General features: G+C 35.5%; 1 protein-coding gene across 4 annotated transcripts in view; it reads left to right on the top strand.

Moving 5' to 3' along the window:
- Nucleotides 1–20,785, top strand: part of HMGCLL1 (3-hydroxy-3-methylglutaryl-CoA lyase like 1) — a 139,286-nt gene extending 118,501 nt beyond the window's left edge. For all 4 annotated transcript variants that reach the window (XM_069488115.1, XM_069488112.1, XM_069488111.1 and 1 more), the window contains 2 exons: nucleotides 15,606–15,731; nucleotides 19,402–20,785. In XM_069488115.1, coding sequence (XP_069344216.1) covers nucleotides 15,606–15,731; nucleotides 19,402–19,503 — 228 coding nt within the window. In that variant the 3' untranslated portion in view covers nucleotides 19,504–20,785. The remainder of the gene's footprint in view (nucleotides 1–15,605; nucleotides 15,732–19,401) is intronic.
- The last annotated feature ends 557 nt before the right edge of the window (nucleotides 20,786–21,342 follow it).

The raw sequence follows: 21,342 nt of genomic DNA, 5'->3' as shown, positions 1-21,342 counted from the left end.
GACCTCAGCAAAGACTTAAAAGCTGTCTGGAATTCAGGCCACGTTTCTCTGCTTCAACTGTGCTTCATTTCTCCTTTTACTACAGACTGAATTTCTCTGCTCTCCAGAGAAATGGAGAAGTTTGCTTGTCCCTAGTTCATGTGCTGCACACTTCACCTCTTAGAAAGATGGATTCTGTCTTTGTCTCTGTTCCAAATCTAGGGAAGGAGACTGTGATTGGCCAAATTTAGGTCCAATCAGCTGCAGCCAGGATTGATAAAAGAGTCACTGAGCAGTCTCCAAAAGCCCATCTCTATGAGAAGGCACTTCAAGAGCAGAAGTTTTGAGGAGAAAATGAAATAGGTTGTGATCCACTCAAATGTTTCATTTATTTTTGTATCCTCAGAAAAAGTAGTGCTGCCTCTTAAAGTTCAATTACTAGCATGTATAATTGTACTTGCACCCAGGTCTTCATATTACATACAGTATTGTTCTATGTGCATCATTTGTTCAATTATACTTTCAAAAATATTTGAATAGTAACTTACTATGTTCTAGATCCCATAGCATATACTGAAGGTATAAAGAGTGAGATACAGTGAAGTTCTGGACATCATGAAGCTAATGTATATTGTTAGCTGCTTTGACTTTTTCCGAAAATTTGGTCTGTACATTCTCACAAGCATTCCCCAGTTTATGAATACTGATAACACTGTTCTTTCTTTGTCAAAACCACTGTGTTTCCAATTATTTTTGTCTTTTAATATACTTTTTTTACTTGTTAACATGTAGTTGTATTTTCACAATATTAGGTAAGCCTCCCACTAACGTCTAACTTGGAACTAGAAATAGTTACCTCCTACCAGTGAAACTCCAGAAAAAAAAATAGCCTAATTTCTAGATCCATTTCTGTAAGTGACCACCTATGTTACTTTTGGCAACCCCCAAAAGCTCTTTAGTAAGAGCTATGGGGCTTAATTCCTTTTAAATCAATTAATTAGTCATATAAGGGACTTGGGTTGAATCTAGTTTAAAATATGTAATTTTCAGATTACTATGAAAAATACATGGTGACGTCATAGAAGCAAACTAGATATTGTTTACACACAGTGCTCCTTATGGGTCTGTCCCCTTTCTTCCTCCTCATCATCTTCATTGTCATTATTTCCATCCAACTCTCTCTGTACACACACTGGTGAGTATTGTGAGAACAAGGTATGGCTGAGTCTGGGAGAAGCAAGTGTCAAGGAGCTAGAAATGAGAAGATCAGCTCTTTCTTAGACTCTCAGCAGATGAATTCAATTACTATGTTTTGAGCAGATTGGTCACTTACATTCCTCAAATATATACTGTCCTCTCCTTTCACCCTACCTCAAAGGACAGTTTTCTCTATTAATTGCCTGGCTCACCTCCCTGTTTCTGCCCTGATCCTAAACTCATCCTCATCTACAAGGTTTTTTTCTTTGTTAATCGTCTCGTCTATGTGTGGTTTCATTCTATACCTCCATTTAATTAGCTCTGTTCTCTGTGGCTTCCTACTTAAACATGTTTCACGTAACTCAATCCCTCCCTGTTCACATACCGCCCTCAACTCCTTTCCCAACTCTCTTCTTCATTTTATCGCCACATGTCCTGGGTCTATCTCTACATCCTTGCCATATACTTTTTAAATCCAGTGTTTATTGGGTGCTATGTACCAAGCTTTGTGATAAGCACTTTCTGGAAAAGATCTCATGGAATCCTGAACAAGCCTGTGAATTGGTACTATTTATACTCATTTTACAGTTGGAAGAACAGAGAGGTAAAACATTATCAAGATCACACAATGAAAGTGGCAGAGCAGGTTCAAACAGAAGTTTGTCTCCTGAAATTGATCTCTTAAGCAATAGGCTGTATGTTCTCCATTTGTTTTGAAATCTATTGCCAGCTCTACCCTGTCCTGCCACTTGGCTGAAATGACCAATTTCAAAATTTGTCAATGGCATAAACCCAGTGGATTATCTCAGCTATCATTTTCCTTAACCATCTGCAGCACTCATCACTGTGGTATAAGTATTTAGAGAAATGTTTTCCACCCTGGCTTGTGACATTGAACTTCCTCTTGAACTCCTTGTCTTTTTCATTAATTCATCTTCCTTCTCCTACCTCCAAAATGTGAGTGTTCACCAAAAACCAGGACTTGAATCTCTGCCATTCTTATTCTAGCCAAGTTCCTTCAGCGTACTCAGTAATGGAATAAGTCAAGATGAAATCATTTTTTCTTATTTTTAATTGCTCTAAGAAATAAATGACTGCCCAGAGCAATAGCATTATATTATATTATGAATTTATCTATGTAAAAGTAAAAGATAGGAAAAGCAATAACACAAAGGATGGGTGGAAGGAATTAATTATATTCTGTTAGGAGCTCCTTCCATACACGTGACAAGGTTATTTAAAGGTAGATTATGATTAATTAAAGATGTGTATTGGAAATCAGAAGGCAACTGCTAAACAATTTAAAGAAGAGGTCTAAATGTTAAGTCAAAAGAAGAGATAAAATGGAATCATAAAAATATTCAGTTAACCAAAGATAAGACAGAAAAAAAGAAAATACGAATAAAGAGCAGATAGAATGAATAAAAAGCAGCTAGCCAAGTGACAGATTTTAGTCTGACCTTATCAATTGATATATTAGTTCCAATTGGCTATGCTGATAGAAAAGTATGCCCCCAAATGAATAATGACTGAAATACATGGATGTTTGTTTCTTATTCATTTAACAGTCCACCACACATGTTCCTGGTAAGTGAGCATCTCTCCTCTGGGTGGACATTCAGGAACCCAGGCTGGTTCCATCTTGTCACTCACCATTCCCTAAGGCCTCATTGTCATCTGAGTTTGGCTACTAAAAAGGAAGAAGGCTTATAACTTCTGAAAAGACTTGTTTTAGAAATGGCCTGTATCCTTTTGTTCACATGCTGTTGGCTAACCTACAATCACATCGTTACACCTAACTACAAGGGCAGCTTAGAAATGTCATCTAGCTGAGAGTCCCAGAAGACGAAAAAGATTTTTGGTGAAGAGCTAGCACTATCTGCCACAGATGAACAGTTAGGTCAAAAGGTTAGAGATTTTCAAACTTTTTAATCCGTAAAAGTCATCTTGGAGTGTGAAACAATGTGTATACTTGGGTTTTATACGAAAAATAAAGTCAGAATTTTGGGTAGAACATAGAAACCTGCATTTTAAACTAGGATCTCAGGTGATTCTGATACTCAGATGATCTCATTCTGAGAAATGTAAAAGGCAGAAGGGAGTCATTGTGACTGAAGCAAGATATATTGACATCTGAGATGTTTCCAAGAAGAATTCTAGTCTCTTGCCACTCAAGTGTGTTCTGAAGACCAGCAGCTTCTGCATAATTTGGGAGTTGTTAGAAAGACAGAATGTCAGGTACCACCTCAGAACTAGTAAAGGAAATCATATGCTCATTAAAGTTTGAGGAACACTGGTCCAATTATTTTATGCCAATATGTTAGACAGCTTGGATGGCTACAGAAGTAGTGAAGTGATAGAAGCAATATCCAGCCAAGAACAGACAAAAGTAGATGATTCTTAGAGAAATCATCTATAGAATTTGAATGGAACCCAAGAAATGAGAGCCTGAGATAGACCAGTATACTTTTGGGGGTATTGTACTGGCAAAAGAAAGGAATGATTGTCAAAAAAGAGTATACATTTATTAATAAGGTTCTTTTGTCTTAAATACATGAGTAGTGTATATTTATTATAGAGGATTGAAAAAAACCTAGAAACACAAATGAGTTATACCAAACATAGTATCCTGTTATTTTATCTTCTATTTTCTCATAATCATTTTTCCACTGTTAAATATTCTTTGAAAATATATTACTGTTACATAATAGCCAATCTTATATACTTTCTTAACTCTATTTCTCTATTTTTAGACCTTTAACCTATGGACTTATTTTTGCTGTTACAAGCAAAATTATAAAAATATCCATCCTTGAATATAAATCTATCTGAACATCCCTGGCTATTTTCTTGGGCTAGTTTCCTAGAAATACAATCACCAGGACAACAAACATTTACTTTCTGAAGTTGCTTGATAATGTTCTTAAGATGTGTGAAAACTTCAGAAAGTTGAAGAAAGTTTCATAAGAAAATGAATCCTTTTGATTTGTCAGTGCTCTCTTCCTAATTCATACTCTGCCCCCTGGAATTGTTATATTGATTAAATGAATCGATGCATGTAAAGTGTTTAGTAATGTGATTGGCACGTGGTCTGTACTTATTAAATGTTAATCGTTAATATCGGGCAGGAGTGCACAGTTGTTAGAGTTGGATTTGCATTCTTACTCTGCATCATACTAGCCATAGGAAGCAGGACATATCATTTGCGTTCTAGGAGCCTCAGTTTTGTCATCAATAAAATGGGCATGTGTTACTCACCACTTCATATTGATTTTGTGGGATGTTACCATATATGAAGCATGTGGTGCAATTCCTGTGACAAAATAAACATCCAGTAAATGTTCACTAATAGTGTTCATTATTTCCCCAGTCTTACTGAAATTGAGAATTTCTTATCTTTTTTTTAAATTTTATTACTCCCTTCTTTGTACATGCTCCCATTTCTATCTCAATTTGAGTGTACCAAATGAAGATAAGAATATAGTCTATGTCTTTTCTAAGGCAAGGAGTAGTGAAGCATTTAGGAAAATCTTTGAAGATGACAGGGATTATATGAAAGCAATAATAATCACATTAGCTTAGTCATTCCTCAACATAGTGCACATGTACTCTCTCTCACTGTGTGTGTGTGTGTGTGTGTGTGTGTGTGTTTGCCAAACTTGGTTTACATACCAAGTTTGATATTTACTGAAGTTTATTAAAGAATAGGGTATTAATCAGGTATGCTAACTGTTCATTATCTATGGCTCACATAGCATGACATTATGTTCAGAATACACATAAATGACAAATAGGGTTCATTTTGAGGTGGTATCATAGCTTATATAATATCTATTTAGAGTGATGGTAGAGAAGGGTCTCAATGCAACATCTGGGCTTATTGGAAAAGGTGCTGTGATCCATTAGTAATGTCTGGCCTGGCCGCTGGAATAGGAGTAACACTTCACATATAGATAATTTCAATCCTCTGTTGGATGTAGTTTTAGCTATGAGGAAAATATTAAGGAGAAAAATATTAGAAAAAACGAGCATATTTTTGATATTTTATTTTACATGAATATTTGCCTTTTCCCCCATGAGTAACCTAAATCCAAAAATGAATAATTTCCACTTTCAAAAATTTTCTTATTTTAAATTAAATCTAACATTATTACAGATTTTTAAAGAAAATCTTGACGTTAGAGGGTAAAAAAATGTTGATGAATTTTAAAAAATAGTAACATTACCAAAATTCTAACTTTTCCTTGGGAATTCAATAATTTCAATATCTAAAATTTTAGGTTTTATAAAATATTTTAAAATCATGTATATAGAGATTATAAAATTTGCAAAATAATTTCTTTCACTCCCTTTCTTATTGTATTTATCATTTTATTTGGAGAACAAGTTCTTACAGAACTTAGAACAAGCTGAGATGCTACTTTCAGTTAAGTATATCAGCATGGTTTGGGCACCTGAGCATCACACAGAATTAATACACCTCAGAGCTCACCTAAGATTGTGTAGTACAGAAGAAATTTACCATTTCCCTGAAAAAGTATCATATACAGGCAATTTACCATTTCCCTGAAAAAGTTGCCAATAATATTTTATCAATTTTCCTGAGCCCTTAAATTCAAGCACGTATCCACAGGCCTCAAGAAGACAGAACACACATAACCAAACTCATTAGGTTTATCATACCCTGGGCCATTTTGTTAATAACTTGAATTATGAGCTTTGAGAAAAGTGGGAGCCAAGGATACCTCAATCCTTTGAGGCTTTTTTTTTTTTTTTATTTATTTCTGGGACATTAGTTCCCTGAGACCTAAAGACAATTACTTCTTGTTTAATAATAGTAAGCTAGTTCTTACTTCTTAGTGATGTATAAAATATATAGTCATTTTAGTTGCTAATGCTAAGTTCTGTGAGCTGTAGTACCTTGTATGTATTCCAAGTCCCTGGCACATAGAATGTGCTTAATAAACACTTTATGTCAAAGGAAGAATAAACAAAAATATACTTCATATATTGAACTACATTTTTATGAGTTCTGCACCATTAGTAAAACGGTCCTTATTTCTAAATGTAAGAACATTATTTGTTTGATAAATATAAACCTAATTATTTTTATGTTTGCAATTTTCTTGGGCTGGAATACAATGGGCTTGTAAATGCTTAACTTTAGGTAGATTTTGGTGCTACATTGCCACCTTGTGGTTACTCATCTGAAAAAAAAAAGTACTTTTCTTCAAAAATAAAACAAAAAGAACCATCGAGGAGGGGATGGGTAAATTCACACCTGATGGGTACAGTGCACATTATCTGGGGGATGGGCACACTTATAACTTTGACTCAAATGGTACAAAAACAGTTTATGTAACCACAACATTTGTACCCCCATAATATTCTGAAATAAAGAAAAGAACCAATGTTTTGTTTTTGTGATATATGGTACCAAAAAATGCTTGTGCTATGTGCTTACACACACACCACCACCACCACCACCACCACCACCACCAAGAACTTGAATAAAGAAATAGTGCTTTCTGTTTGGAGAGGAGGGAAAGGGAACAATCTGAGAGTAATCCATTAATACAGATAATCTCTTCTATGATAAAATGAGCTAAGTGGTCCATCTATTAATTTTAAACAAATAATGATATGATTTAAATGGTAAAGTACAATTATATTTCCTCTATTTTTGTTACAGAACTAATAACAGGAAATTAGGGTTTTTTTCTTCCTAGTTTGTTCAGAACTTGTTTACATCATATTACAATCATTTGCAATGGGATACGGAAGTAGATGTGAAGAAAACACATATAGTAAAATCAAACTTTCTTAGAAGAGTATGAATAAAAATTTCCAAAGTAGCTTTTTTAGAAATAAGAGTATATAATTTAGTGTATAGATAACATCATCCGTTGAGAAGATCTGTATTTCTTGGAAAGAGAATTGCACATTTAATAGAGCAGAGAATTTAGAGGACATTGCATAAAAAGAAGTATTTTTAAAGTACTATGATTTTTCTTTTGAAGAGAGACTTTAAAAGGAACTAATACTTTAATAGTCTCCTTCACAGGTAATACATACTTGAATAAACTCTCTTTAAAATTGCTTGCTTAAACTTTATATTCCTTTTTTTTTATTATTTCAAAATATTAAAGGGGTACTGAACTAGTACAACTTCTATGGAAAGCTGTATGGAGATACCTCAAAGAACTAAAAGTAGACCTACCATTTGATCCAGCAATCCCACTACTGAGCATTTACCCAAAGGAAAAAAAGCCATTCTATAAAAAGGACACTTGCACTAAAATGTTTACTGCAGCAAAATTCACAATTGCAAATTTTTGGAATCAACCCAAGTGCCCATCAATACATGAGTGGATGAATAAAATGTGGTGTATGTATACCATGGAGTACTACTCAGCCATAAAAAATGGGAAACTAATACCTTTTGTAACAACCTGGATGGAACTGGAGATCATTCTTATCAGTGAAGTATCACAATAATGGAAAAACAAACACGACATATAGTCACTATTAAACTGGAACTAATCAATCAACACTTATATGCACATATGGAAGTAAAACTCAACGGAAATCAAGCCAGTGTAGCGGGGGAGTATGTGTTGGGTAAATTCACACCTCACAGGTACAATGCACACTATCTGGGTGATGGTCATACTTATAACATTGACCCAACTGTACAAAAGCAATCCATGTAACCAAAACATTTGTTCTCCTGTAATATTCTAAAATAAGAGAAAGTTTAAAAAATATCAAGGGGGGACAAATGTTTTGGTTACATGGATACTTTGTGTAATGCTTAAGTTAGGGCTTTTGATGTGCCCATCACCAGAATAGTGTTCATGGTACCCAATAAGTAATTTTTTATCCTTCACTGTCACCACTCCCCTCCTTTTTGGTTTCCAATGTCCTTTATATCTCTTTGTGCCCATGTGTGCCCATTATTTAGCTCCCACTTATTAGTGAGAATATGTGGTGTTTTGTTTTCCATTCCTGAAATACTTCACTCAGAATAATGGTCTCCAGTTTCATCCAAGTTGCTGCAAATGACATTATTTCATTCCTTTTTATGGCTGAGTAGTACTGCATGGTATGTATACCACATCATCTCTATCAATTCATTCATGAATTAATGGGCACTCAGGCTGATTCCATGTTTTTGCAATTGTGAAGTGTGCTGCAATAAACATTTAAGCGCTGGGTTTTTTTTTTTTTTTTTTATAAAATAACTTCTTTTCCTTTGTGTAGTAGCCGGATTGCTGGATCAAATAATAGGTCTACATTTATTTCTTTGAAGAATCTCCATACTGTTTTCCACACAGGTTGTACTAATTTGCAGTCCTATAAACAGTGTATAAGCTTTCTTTCTGTCTGCATCCACCCCAGCATCTATTGTTATTTGACTTTTTAATAGTGGCCATTCTGATAGGGGTAAGGCGATATCTCACTGTAGTTGTAATTTGCATTTCCCTCATGATTAGTAATGGTGAGTATTTTTTCATGTATTTATTGGCCATGTGTCTATTTTCTTTGGAAAACTTCAGTTCATGTCCTTTTCCCATTTTTTGATGGTTTTTTTTTTTTTTCTTGCTGTTTGTTTGAGTTCTTTGTAGATTCTGGATATCAGTCTTTTTTCAGTGTAGAGTTTGTGAATATTTTCCCCCATTCTCTAGGTTGTCTATTCACTCTGTTAATGATTTCCTTTGCTGTGCAGAAGCTTTTTAATTTAATTAAGTCCCGTTTGTTTATTTTTGTTATTGCTGTATTTGCTGTTGGGATCTTAGTCATAAATTCTTTGCCTAGGCTGATTTCTAGAAGAGATTTTTCTATTTTTTTATTCTACAATTTTTATGGTTTCATGCCTTACATTTAAGTCTTTTATCCATCTTGAATTAATTTTTCTTTATAGTGATAAATAGGGGTCCTGTTTCATTCTTCTGCATGTAGCTGTCCAGTTTTCCTGGCACCATACATTGTATAGGGCTTCCTTTCTCCAGTGTATGTTGTTGATTGCTTTGTTGAAGATCAGTTAGTCACAGCTATATACTTTAATTTCTGGGTTCTCTTTTCTGTTTCATTGATCTATGTCTCTGCTTTTATACTAGTACCATGCTGTTTTGGTTACTATAGCCATCTAGTATAATTTGAAGTCAGGTAATGTAATGCCTCCAGATTTGTTCTTTTTGCTTAAGATTGCTTTGGTTATTTGGGCTCTTTTTTGCTTCCAAATGCAGTTTAGGATTATTTTTTCCAGATCTATAATATATAATGTTGTTATTTTTATGGGAATTATGTTGAATCTATAAATCACTTTGGTCAGTATGGACATTTTAACAATGTTGATTCTGCCAATGCAGGAGCAAGGGATGTTTTTCCATTTGTTTGTGTCATCTATGATTTCTTTCCTCAGTGTTTTGTAGTTTTCCTTGTAGAGATCTTTCATCTCTTTGGTTAAGTATATTCCTAGGTTTTTTTTTTTTTTTGGTAGTTATTTTGAATAATATTGACTCTTTGATTTGACTCTCAGCTTGACTGTTATTTATATATAGAAATGCTATGGATTTGTGTACATTGATTTTGTAACCCGAGACTTTGCTGAATTTATCAATTCTAGGAGTCTTTTGGTGGACTCTTTATGGTTTTCTAGACACAATATCATTTTGTCAGCAAACAGTGAAAGTTTGACCTTCTCAATTCCAATTTGCGTGCCCTTTATTTCTTTCTCTTGATTGATTGCTCTGGCCTGTACTTCCAATACTATGTTGAATAGAAGTGGTGAGAGTGGGCACTCTTGTCTTGTTCCAGTTTTTAGGGGGAATGCTTGTAACTTTTCCCAATTCAGTATGATGTTGGATATGAGTTTGCCATATATGACTTTTATAATTTTGAGCTATGTTCTTTATATGCCTCATTTGTTGAGGGTTTTAAATCATGAGAGGGTGCTGGATTTTATTAGATGCTTTTTCTGCATCTATTGAGATGATCATGTGATCTTTGTTTTTGCTTCTGTTTATATGGTGAGTCATGTTTATTGATTTGTGTATGTTTTACCATGCTTGCATTTCAGGGATGAAACCTAATTGATCATGGTGAATTATCTTTTTGATGTGTTATTGAATTTGGTTTGCTAATATTTTGTGGAGCATTTTTGCCTCTATGTTCATAAGGGATATTGTTCTCTAGTTTCCTTTTTTGTTTTGTCCTTTCCTGGCTTTGGTATCAAGGTGATACTGGCTTCATAGAATGAGTTGCTCTTAGGAATGATTCAACTAATTGTGAATAGAGCTGAAAGAGAATCCATGTCTAGAGCTAATCTGATACTGGAAAAGATGGAGGGATCTTTGTCCAGGTCCCCTTTTACCCAGATATGTCTGTCTTTACCAGATTAAGTCTGTAGACTAGCTCTGTAGTCTTAGATCCTAGAAAGATCAATTTGTTATAAAATGATGTTAACTGAGGAATTCAGTCTTGAATTTATTTACACTCATTCTCATTTATTTACTATCATTCCACTACAGGCTTAAGTTTGCAGAAACTTTTATTTTCTTTTTTCTACTTGCATGTGTAATTAACATCCATTGTGGGGGCATTGGAAAATAGAGGCAAATAGAATTAAAGTAAAATAAATCACGTGTAAACACACCACCCATGATCACTGCATTAACATCTGGTATATCATCCAAATCCTATTTTTTTATTTAGGAAATGGTATCATGACCCTATATACTGTTACAATATCCTCCAACCTGTTTCTTTCCCTTAATTATGTATTTAAATAGTATTTAGTATTCCATTTTATAGCTATGCCATAATTAAAATTATGAGACATTTGGATTGTTTTCAAATTTTCATTTTAAAAAACATACTGCAGTGAGTCTTTATATAAATGTATGTGTGTGTTGTACAGCATGCACAACTTACATATATTTATTTCTTATCTAATTATTTACTTAAGATTTGTTGAATGTTCCTAGAAAGAAATTTTGATAAGGAATTGCTGATACAATAAATATTGACAATTTAAGATTACTAATTAATTTCTCACCAGAAAAAAATCCAATGTACTGTATATTCCTACTAGTTTGTCTGTTTACCTTCAGTCCCAACAACACTGTCTTTTTTGTCATTGATATTTATGAATGTGTACTTATTGAATGTATATCGAAAGTATAATGCACATATGAAAAAGCACACAAATCATAACCTCAATGAATTTTCACAAGCTGATAATACTAGTGTCATCAGTCCACTTCAAGAAATGGAATGTCAATATCCCAGAAGATCTCCTTGTGTCCATTTTTATTCATACTTCAGTGGATAACTATTATCTTAACTTCTAACTGGATTGATTACTGTTGGATATTTTAGGACTTTATCCAAATGGAATCATATGTTTGTACTCTTTTGACCATTTTTTCAAGCAACCTTTTGTTTGTGATATCTGTTCATATTATTGGAGATGTAGATTGCTTCATATAGTGTACTATTTCATTGCCAACATTCTTCTTTAATCTTTGTCAATCTGAGAGTATAAAATATAACATTATAGTTTTCACTCACAATCTTGGATTTAATGTGAGGTTGAACATGTTTTCTTGGCTTCACTGGTTATTTATATTTGCTCTGTTGTGACATTGGTGATTTATTGTTCCTCTGCTGTGACACTGTTTGCTCTATTATAAGTAAATCTTTCACTTTCACCCAAACAATAGGTTACATTGTCCTTTAGTTACAAAATAGAAGAGTGAATTTTGTTTTTTCACTGTTTTCCAAAAGGCCAATTACGATCAAAAGCTGTGTTCTTTTGACAAGGTAACAAGTTTCCCTTCTGGGACCCCTGTAGTTGCAGGGTCTTGATCCTCAGTAGTAAGAAAAGAAACATGATAAGAGCATCCCAGACCCCAAGAGTGAATCATCCACATTGTACGCTGAAGCTGTTTTTCACCTATCATGTTGGTTCCTCTGACTACCTCATACATTTTTGGGTCTTCTTTCAAAAACTGATTTCCTTGAAATGTTCAGGAGTTATGGTTAACTTTTTACTGCCACCAGGGTACAGAGCTACTCTATTGTTAAAGCTGACTCATACCCAGAATCAATAAAGGGTGAGATGGGTAAGAATCTTACCTCAAGGGTTCCCATGCCTAGTTACACGTAGGAACTACCAGGGGGAGCTTTAAAGAAACAGCAACGCCTGACCGCTTTCCAGATGGACATTCTGATTTAATTAGTCTGTGAAGTGAAAAGTGAAGAATGCCTCTGCCTACGTAATGTCATGGCAGACCCCCCAAAATAAGCCAAAACCTTAATATTTGCCTTTTCCAACTACTAGACAATGCCGCAAATTTAACTTCTAGTGTGCACTTCCTTATTCTTACTAGTTTGATTACTAGCGAATAAAAATTGTCCTAAGTGCACCAGTATTTTAGCTGATCAGTTATAAACATCTGAATATGATGGAGCTTTCCCAATCATTATTTGACAGAGGTTGTGGGTAATGCAAAGAGGGCTATTGAGACCATTCCATGTTGAGATGTATAATAAGAAAGAGGTGCAGAAACAGTCTATCTTTTGTAAACCTGCAACAGCTCCTAGAGAATTCCAGGGCTTTTTAAGGACTGTAGTTCTTCCCTGTGAGCTTTGATAAGCATTCTCTGAAGTCTTGTAAGGGAAATTCTAGAAGAGTGGTTCAAAAAGCACAGTCCCCTTGGCATGCCAAAGGGACACAGGAGCCCATTGAAAGAGCTCCCAAATCTTGAACAACTTGAGGAAAAAAAATATACATTAGTATTAAACTATATCCCAAAGTGCAAAATAAATACCTATAAATACTTATGAGTCACTACTGATATAAATGTTTGAATAAATAAATATGGGAGAATGACAAATCTCTTATACAGAAGAATTTCAAATAATTTATATATATCTCTCTCTCTATATATATAGATATATATATATTCTTCACTCTTTAAGTGTGAACTGCTCACAGTGACTTTTTCCAAATAGTACAGTATGGAAGGGAGGTGAGGGGGAGCTTTGTAGTGCAAATACCTGGCAAAGGCCACCTCAGCCAGGCAATCAAGGTTAATATCAGCAGTCATCCTTCATATTGGTAGTATGTACCCTTGATATGATGCCTTGAGCATGTCACTTCATCTCTGTGGCCTTCCTCCCCAAATTCTACAACTCTAATCTTACCATGAGAAAAAATTAGACAAACCCAGATTTAAGGAAATTGTACGAAATATATGACCAGTATTGCTCAAAATAGTCAGTCTGAGAAACTGTCACAGCCCAGAAAGGCTTAAGGAGATGTGATTAGTAATGTAATGTGGTGTCCGGATGAGTTCCTGGAACAGAATAAAGACATTAGGTTAAAAAAAAAAGCCTTTAGAAATGTTTTTTAAATGTCTAAAGGTCTAAAGAAATCTGCATAATGTATGGACTTGAGTTAATCATAAACATGTCAGTATTTGTGCATTTAGTTTGTGACAAATATACAAAAATAATATAAGATTTGACAAAGATTCTTTGTGTGGCCAGACTTTAGTCAGGGTTCTAAAACTTCCAAGTCCACCTGTGCACTTCCTTGTAAAATCCAGTTTTAGCAATTCTTGCTAACAGTTTAGCAAGAACTTTCAACCTCTGTATCTGATCACCTGCTATAATTAACCAGGTTGCTCTTTTGCCACCATCCCACAGCTGATGTCTGATCACCCTGGTCTGTCTTCAGCAAAAGTCCTGTTAGGTCAGTTAAGCCAGAATTTCCTTTACTCCTGATGTTTTCTTTTAGTGATTTTCCATCACTGACTACCACCCTGCTCCTTGGCTATAAATTCCTACGCGCCCATGCTGTATTTGGAGTCAAGCCCAATCTCTCATCCCCACTGAAAGACCCCATTGCAGTGGCCCCTTTAACTATCACAGTGGTCCTGAATAAACTCTTCCTTGCCGTACTTTAACAAGTATCATTGAATAATTTTTTAACAGATCCTACCAATAGAAGAAACTGAGTGTGTAATATATTCGAACTCTCTGTTCTAGCTTCACAGATATTCTGAATATCTAAAACTATTCTAAAATAAATTTTTTTTTCAAATAAAAGTAAAGAAAGAAAGTAAGAGAAAGAGAAACTCTCAGACCAACAGCAACAGCCAGGATCTTGTTAAAAATTCACATTCTCAGGTCCCAGCCCAGACCTTCTGAATCAGAAACTCTGGTGATGTTGCAGCAATCTGTGATTCTGGTTTTGTGATTGAGAACCACTGACCTAGCTGATTGCCCAAGAGCTCTGCTTCCAGGTGGTTCTCATTTTAGATGAGGTCATGTTACTTGTTCCTCAATGCCCAGGAGTGAAGAATCAGATTCGTCCTCTCTGCAGCTTTTGATTACCAAATTGTCACCTTTCACAGAGGGATGGTGTGCCTGCCTCTTGTCTCCTGTTATTAACATTTGATCTCCAGGGCCCTTCTCAGACCCCGTTGTGCTCATGTCTTCCACAACTTCCCCAGCACACGTAGAACTTTTCCTCCTCTGATCTCCCCAAGCACATAATCATGCACCAACTTGATTTGTTTCCAGAGGCTACAGATGAAGGCAGAGTGTGAATTATTCTCTGGAGACAGAGGACTCCACCTAGCAGATGGTGACCTTGGGTGATTTGTTTGACTCCTTCTGTACCTACCTTCTGTGAATTGGCGATGATAGAAGAGTATATCTACGTCATGGGTTTTTGTGAGAATTGTGTCAATGCACATAAGATGTTAGGAATAGTATCTGGCACTTAGTGAGGACCCAGTAAATGTGAGCTGGTGTTATTGATAGTGGAAGGAGGTCTTGCCTCTTAAATGTCTCTCCACTTATCTCAAAGCAAGGTATTGTGTATAAAATATTGGCTCAATGAAGACTAGGTGAATTGAATGAGTAAATTGAACCCACAAAATTTTATTTCAAATATAGTGACCACCCCATCCCCAAACCCCTCCCCTAATCTAAGGTACTTGGATTTCTAGTTGTGATGTTGGAAATAGTTCATGCCATTTATGTAATGCTTTTAGGATAAAGCTGGAGAATTGGAGATTATATAAACCCTGGGAGTAAATTAGCTTTACTTCAAGATCTACCATCTACAGTTGTACCGTTATCGATTAATAATGCCATTTTAATTTTGATAAAAGATTATTCTAGTTCCAGAAAGCCTTAGCCAAGTTTCTGTTAGCCTAAGAGACAAGATTAGTCAGAAAAGAAATCAGCACCCCAGGGACTGTTCCCTGCTGGAACAGGTGGGTAAGTGACCATGTTTGAATAACACGGTCAGATTTTGCTTATTTGCTCTTTGCCACAGGTTAAATAGAAATGCAACAATTTACTTGCCATAAATACACAAGCCTTAGGTGTTTTGGTTTGTTTTCCAGATGGGAATTAACGTGGTGGACTCTGCAGTATCCGGATTAGGTGGCTGCCCTTATGCAAAAGGTGCTTCTGGGAATGTAGCTACTGAGGATTTGATATATATGCTTAATGGCCTGGGGCTCAATACAGTAAGTTCCTTTAACATATTTTAATATTCATGCATTCCTTGCAGCTCCAAATTGCAATGCTTCTCAGATGCGGGAAGCAATTTTGAGGTCAAAGTTTTACTACACTTCTGCTATTTGCTAAAACGCACAGTGGGAAAATGCAATAAAAATTCTTTCAGGGGCTTTATAAAGTAACTTCTTGCTGTTGCTCAATCACCAATAATGCTACCATTTAACATTTTTATAGTGCTTCATGACCTCTAAAGTACTTTTTTATGTATTATCTGATTTGATTTCACACACTTTGTGAGTTTCAGCCTGTGCCTTTGCTGTTACAACTGACTGTTGAGTTTTGCAGTTTTGTTTTTTGTATGGATGTTTTCCTTGGAGGAAACTGAGACCTTGATTGTCTCACAGTGACAGCTAGTGCTTCTGGAAAAGATCCCAGAGCACTTTTAAAATGGTCAGTGGAAGAGTGGAGCTTAATAAAACTTAACATGTGAGACACGGGATGGCAAACATGGGCTCTTTACAATTAGTACCTGAAAAGTCACATGTCATATAATAACATCCACCAAAATCAGCATCTTGTTTTGCCACATGCTTGTTAACATAACCTGTTAGTCTATTGGGCACATTTTTTAGGAACAAAATATAGAAGTCAAGAAAAATGTCCACAGATGATTAGACATTCAAAATGTTTTCTGAGATGTAAAAGCATTACCTGGATTACAAAACAGATTTTTCCCTTTCTACTGCTCATGCCTCTCCTCTTTCCTCACTGTATGTACATTGATGCTCCTGGTGACGCTAAACTTGCTTGCAGTCTCCATTTCTGCACCATTTGCTTCCACACCTCCACCCCTCGCTCATGCTTGCACACCACTTGGAATGGCCTAATAACCCACACTCCATTTCACCTTGGAAGTGAGGCATTGCCATCCTAAAAAATTCTTCTAGCATCTCCCTCTCTATCCCCCAGACCAAATTTATAGGTTCTTCCATGCTATCTTCTGTGTTAGCTCAGAACTTAACACAAGGTTGCATCATAATCTTGTTTATGTGTTTACCTTCCCATGCAGCCAGAAAGCAATTATTACAGCTTATTTATATTTGGTGCCTGTGGCATAAAGATGCTCAATAAATATTTATTGAAGGACAGATTTTTCTTGGCACTAAACACCCACAGCTGTTGCCCATAAACACCAAAAGCTATTGGCTGTCTTCTCTGGTTAGGATAAATATTATTTCATTTACAAAGTAGCTTAATTATTTCTATCAGAAGGACATGACAGAAACTGAAGAGAAATAGATCCCTTCTTAGAGATTTAGATTAACTGAATTGAACTCAACTGACAGCTGATGCTCAATATATGCTGGTTACCTCTATAGCTTTAGGGTTCAAATTCAAATAAGTCAAGTCTATTCCTGAGAATTTCACAATTCAGAGAGGATCACTATGTTGAGTAGCTGCCACAATTCAACCAGTTGTCCAAGCTAACAGCCAAGATTCTCTGTAGCATCCAATCTCATTATGGGTCTGACCAATAACCAACAGCCACTAATTTGGCTTCTAAAATATTTTGGTTGTTTGACTCTTCCTTACTATCTTTCCTACGACAACATGAGCACAGGGTGTTTATGCTCTACAAGGGTTGGCTGGCTCCAAATTTGCCTTTAAATGCATCCTCCATGCTACCGTCAGAGGATTTCATCTGAAACACAAGTATGAACAAGTTCTGCTTTTGCGTGAGCACCCACCAGTGGATTCTCACTTCTTAAAAAGCAAGACTGTGCTGTAGCACATAATCTGGCCTATTTGTACCTTTCCCAGTATAAAAGGGGTATTTTGCCTTTTATCCATATATGCCGTAGTATTTTTCAGATATCTTGTATTGCTCTTCCCTCAGCCTACCTACGGTGCCTCACACATCCTCCATCCTCTCAATGACTCATAGTCTCCCCATGGAACTTGGGTCAGGATTTACCCCTCTTGGCACCATTCCCTGAGAAACTCTTCTACTCCTTTTTTGATGGCCCCACATCTCCTGGGCACATCTCTATCCATGGCTTTAACAATAGTACAGAACATAGGTTTATAGGTATATATTGCCTGCTTGACCATAGCTTCCTGAAAGCAGAAACTACATTCTACATGAGCGTCCTGAAACCCCAGAGGTGTATTTAAGCACCTGATAAATGATTCAAGAATCAATGCAGTGTTATTTCATAATGACATCTGTTAATTAAATAAAATGATGGAGAAAGGCCAAACCAAAACTCTTCTCTGGTGTGTGGTGTGATATCAACAAATTCTACTGCATAATTGTTACAAATGGAATCCTTGAAAAGCAAAGAAGAACATTAATGACTAAAATATGTCCATTAACTTCTGCTGGATGTAATTCAGAAGTGAAAGACACATGATACTGGTTATTTACGAAATTTAAATATCTTTGAATTAAGGATGTTGAACTAAAATGTGCCTAACAGATACGCTCCACCTAAAGCCATTACCATGGCCCTGACAAAATCAAATTTCTCAAACCAAAGCAAATGTGAGTACCCTGAAAATAACTTTATAATAAAAAAGAAATCATGAACATCATTTACAAGTGTCATTTTACAAAATATTTTTTTCATCATTCCTAAATGGAGAAGTAAACTACAAAGAGAATGGTGCTCTAAACATTTCTAGAGAGAAGTAATTAGCTATATTAATGTTTCTACCTTCTAAAATGATAATTATTGTTATGAAAAGCCCCTGTAAGTATTTATACTTGTATATTTTAAGAAAATAACAGATTTACATAAGTATTAAAAACTAAAGGAAGATTGAGTATGTTCAATTTTAAGCCCACATGTTTCTAGTCCATGTTGAGGGAGGACATAGGAGGTTATGAAATGCTACATAAGGGCAAATTTGTGGTTAATCTGCCTTATGTTCTGCCTTCTCCTTTGACAGCAAAAGTGCTGAGTGGAGACTTTGATAGTGACCTTTCATTTAACCAAGGCTCAGAGCATGCCCTGAACTTGGCCTTCATACCCAACTGCATATCTGTCATCCATGGATTTACCTAAGCCTTTGTTGATCCTATTTATACTTTCAGACAGTACAACCTCTCAGGAAAACAAGTTCCAGATGTGTACTAAATACTACTTCATTTTATTTGACTTGCAACTACCTCCTTCAACATCATACCAATAATAGTGTTTCTGACCTTAGTTAAAAAAATACATACATATATATATGCATTCACCTTTCCTATAATCCTTATGGATTTATCAAATTTTTTATATAGTAAAGAGGATTTTTTTCTGTCAGTTATTATCTATAAACTCCTCCAAAGCATTACCATTTTGATTGTCCTCTACCTATATTTTGTTGACTGGTTTCTAGTTCCATTATTGTCCTTTCTGCTTTAAATTACACTGCGTTATTCAGGTGTGTCAAGCCTATGTTATTATACAAGGGTAAGATTGAAGATATGTTTCAATAAGGCATAAAAATCTAAAATGGTGACTACATGATTCATGGAAACAAATGTTGCCCCTAAATTGATGGTGAACGACATGTTGTTTAGTAATTTTAAATGGTTAAGTAACTACTTATTAAACTAAAAGGGATCTGTCTTGTCTTTTTTCTCTCTAATCCCCCTTCCCTCCTGGTATCCTTTCTTTTCCTTACCAGGGTGTGAATCTTTACAAAGTGATGGAAGCTGGTGACTATATTTGCAAAGCTGTGAATAAAACCACGAACTCTAAAGTAGCACGAGCCTCCTTCAGTGTTTGACTTGGATGGATTTATGACTTAAGGTTGAGAAGATCAATTTCAGCTACATATACATGCTCACCTGAAAATCATTAATGTCAACTTGTTCTGAAATGTGAAGTAATAGACAGGAGGGGGGCAAGAGATACTCTTTAAAATGATTATAACTGAATAGATTATGGAGTCTACAGAAAGCAATCCTCATCACCAGGTAAACTGCAAGCTTACCTTGCGGGATAGATAATGAAGCTTGCAGTCATACTTTTTAACTTGGAAAAAGAGTCTCTTTTGCTCTCATAGAAATAACTTTTTAATTTAGTAGACAGGAAAATTGACTTCAGATTTTGCTAAGTATCAAATACGGTGTTAATACTTAATCAAGCAGGCTTAGCACAGTGTACATATTGTCAGTAGTTTACAAGCTCCTGCAGAGTGTGTGGCCTCAATATTATGTGTTATGCCTCTGGATCTCAACTTTTCATTTGCCAAGTCAGTTAAGTTATAGACCAAGAGCCAAATCTCCATCTGACCCTACATAATTTTTAGCAATACAACTTTTATATTTCAAGTATGGCTAACATCTGTTAACTATTTCAATGACTTTGTCTTGTTCCAAGAAGCTGTGGTCAATGGCAAGATGCCATATCCTGGAAACACATTACGACCTCCCATGTTTGTTACATGCATCCAGTTTACCATACTTTACCTTTCATCAGCTATAGCAAGAACCAGCAGGGTGTTACTTAACTGTTGAGAAATTATAATGCATAACTTTTGTCCTGATATCTAAATTGCAGTGATGGGAACATGTATCATAATCTGCTATTTAATAATCTATTAATTTTTAGATTACTTCCAAATTGCCTAAGGAAATACCATTGTGATCTTATGAATATTAAGATAGTTTTTAATTCATGAAAGAGCTGTTTTCCATGATTCATGGTGCTTTGATTATATCACATTATTTTGGTTGATTTTTTTAATGGTTATTTTTGAAGGTGAAGTGACTGAAATTTTTTCTATTGTACTAGAAAGCATTGCCAGATATAGCAAAAATTAATATATCAAAGATTGAGATGAGCAAGAGAACTATGTCAAGAAAAAATATTTCTGTAACCTATGCAAATCATACGGGGGCCTGAAATGTCAGTTCTATTATTTATATAGAATTCTCCAGTAAGACTGGGTGATATTATCTTTGAATAAATTTGAATATAAATTGAAAAATGAAAGTGAGTATTGTGGACTTTCTAGGAAATATTCATTAAAAACCATTGAAGTAAAAAGAAATATTAAAAAGTAAGAGAAGTACAGATTGCAATTAAGTTATCTTTAAAGATACACAATAAGAAAAGAATCATAAGAAAAACATATTGGTAATTGGAAAAGGCAAACTAAATTCCCATAGAAGAGGAGAACTTACCAGCTTGTGACGTGGTTTCGGAGATGGGGTATACCAGCAAGCTTGTCTTCCAGAGCACTGGGAACAATTCTGTGTTTCGTGCAGGGAGCAGACAAAATCACAGCGGGTTGCAGATCTCCCTCAGTTACATGTCCTTTGTGTATCTCTCTTTGTGAACCACATGCCCTGCACGCTGGGGCAGTAAGAGTACACCTGCACTAAGCGTGCACAGCAGAATAGGTATCCATCTTCTGAGGAGACCGACTTTTCCTATTTCTTACAAAGCCATGGAGTTCTCAGTTTTGAAATATTTGGAAAAGTTCTGTTGATGCAAACTGCTTATAAAAACAGTCAAGGGGAAAACGTTGCTGTTTTGAAATGAAAACCGTGGACTCTTCAAAAGGCAGACCAAGTAGTCAGAAGCCCCAGGTGTAGTCTAGGACACAGTAGCACAGCAT

Source organism: Eulemur rufifrons, chromosome 15 (assembly GCF_041146395.1).
Source record: "Eulemur rufifrons isolate Redbay chromosome 15, OSU_ERuf_1, whole genome shotgun sequence".
NCBI lineage: Eukaryota > Metazoa > Chordata > Mammalia > Primates > Lemuridae > Eulemur > Eulemur rufifrons.
The sequence above is the reverse complement of the archived record's forward strand: the minus strand, read 5'-3'. Positions and strand labels throughout refer to the sequence as shown.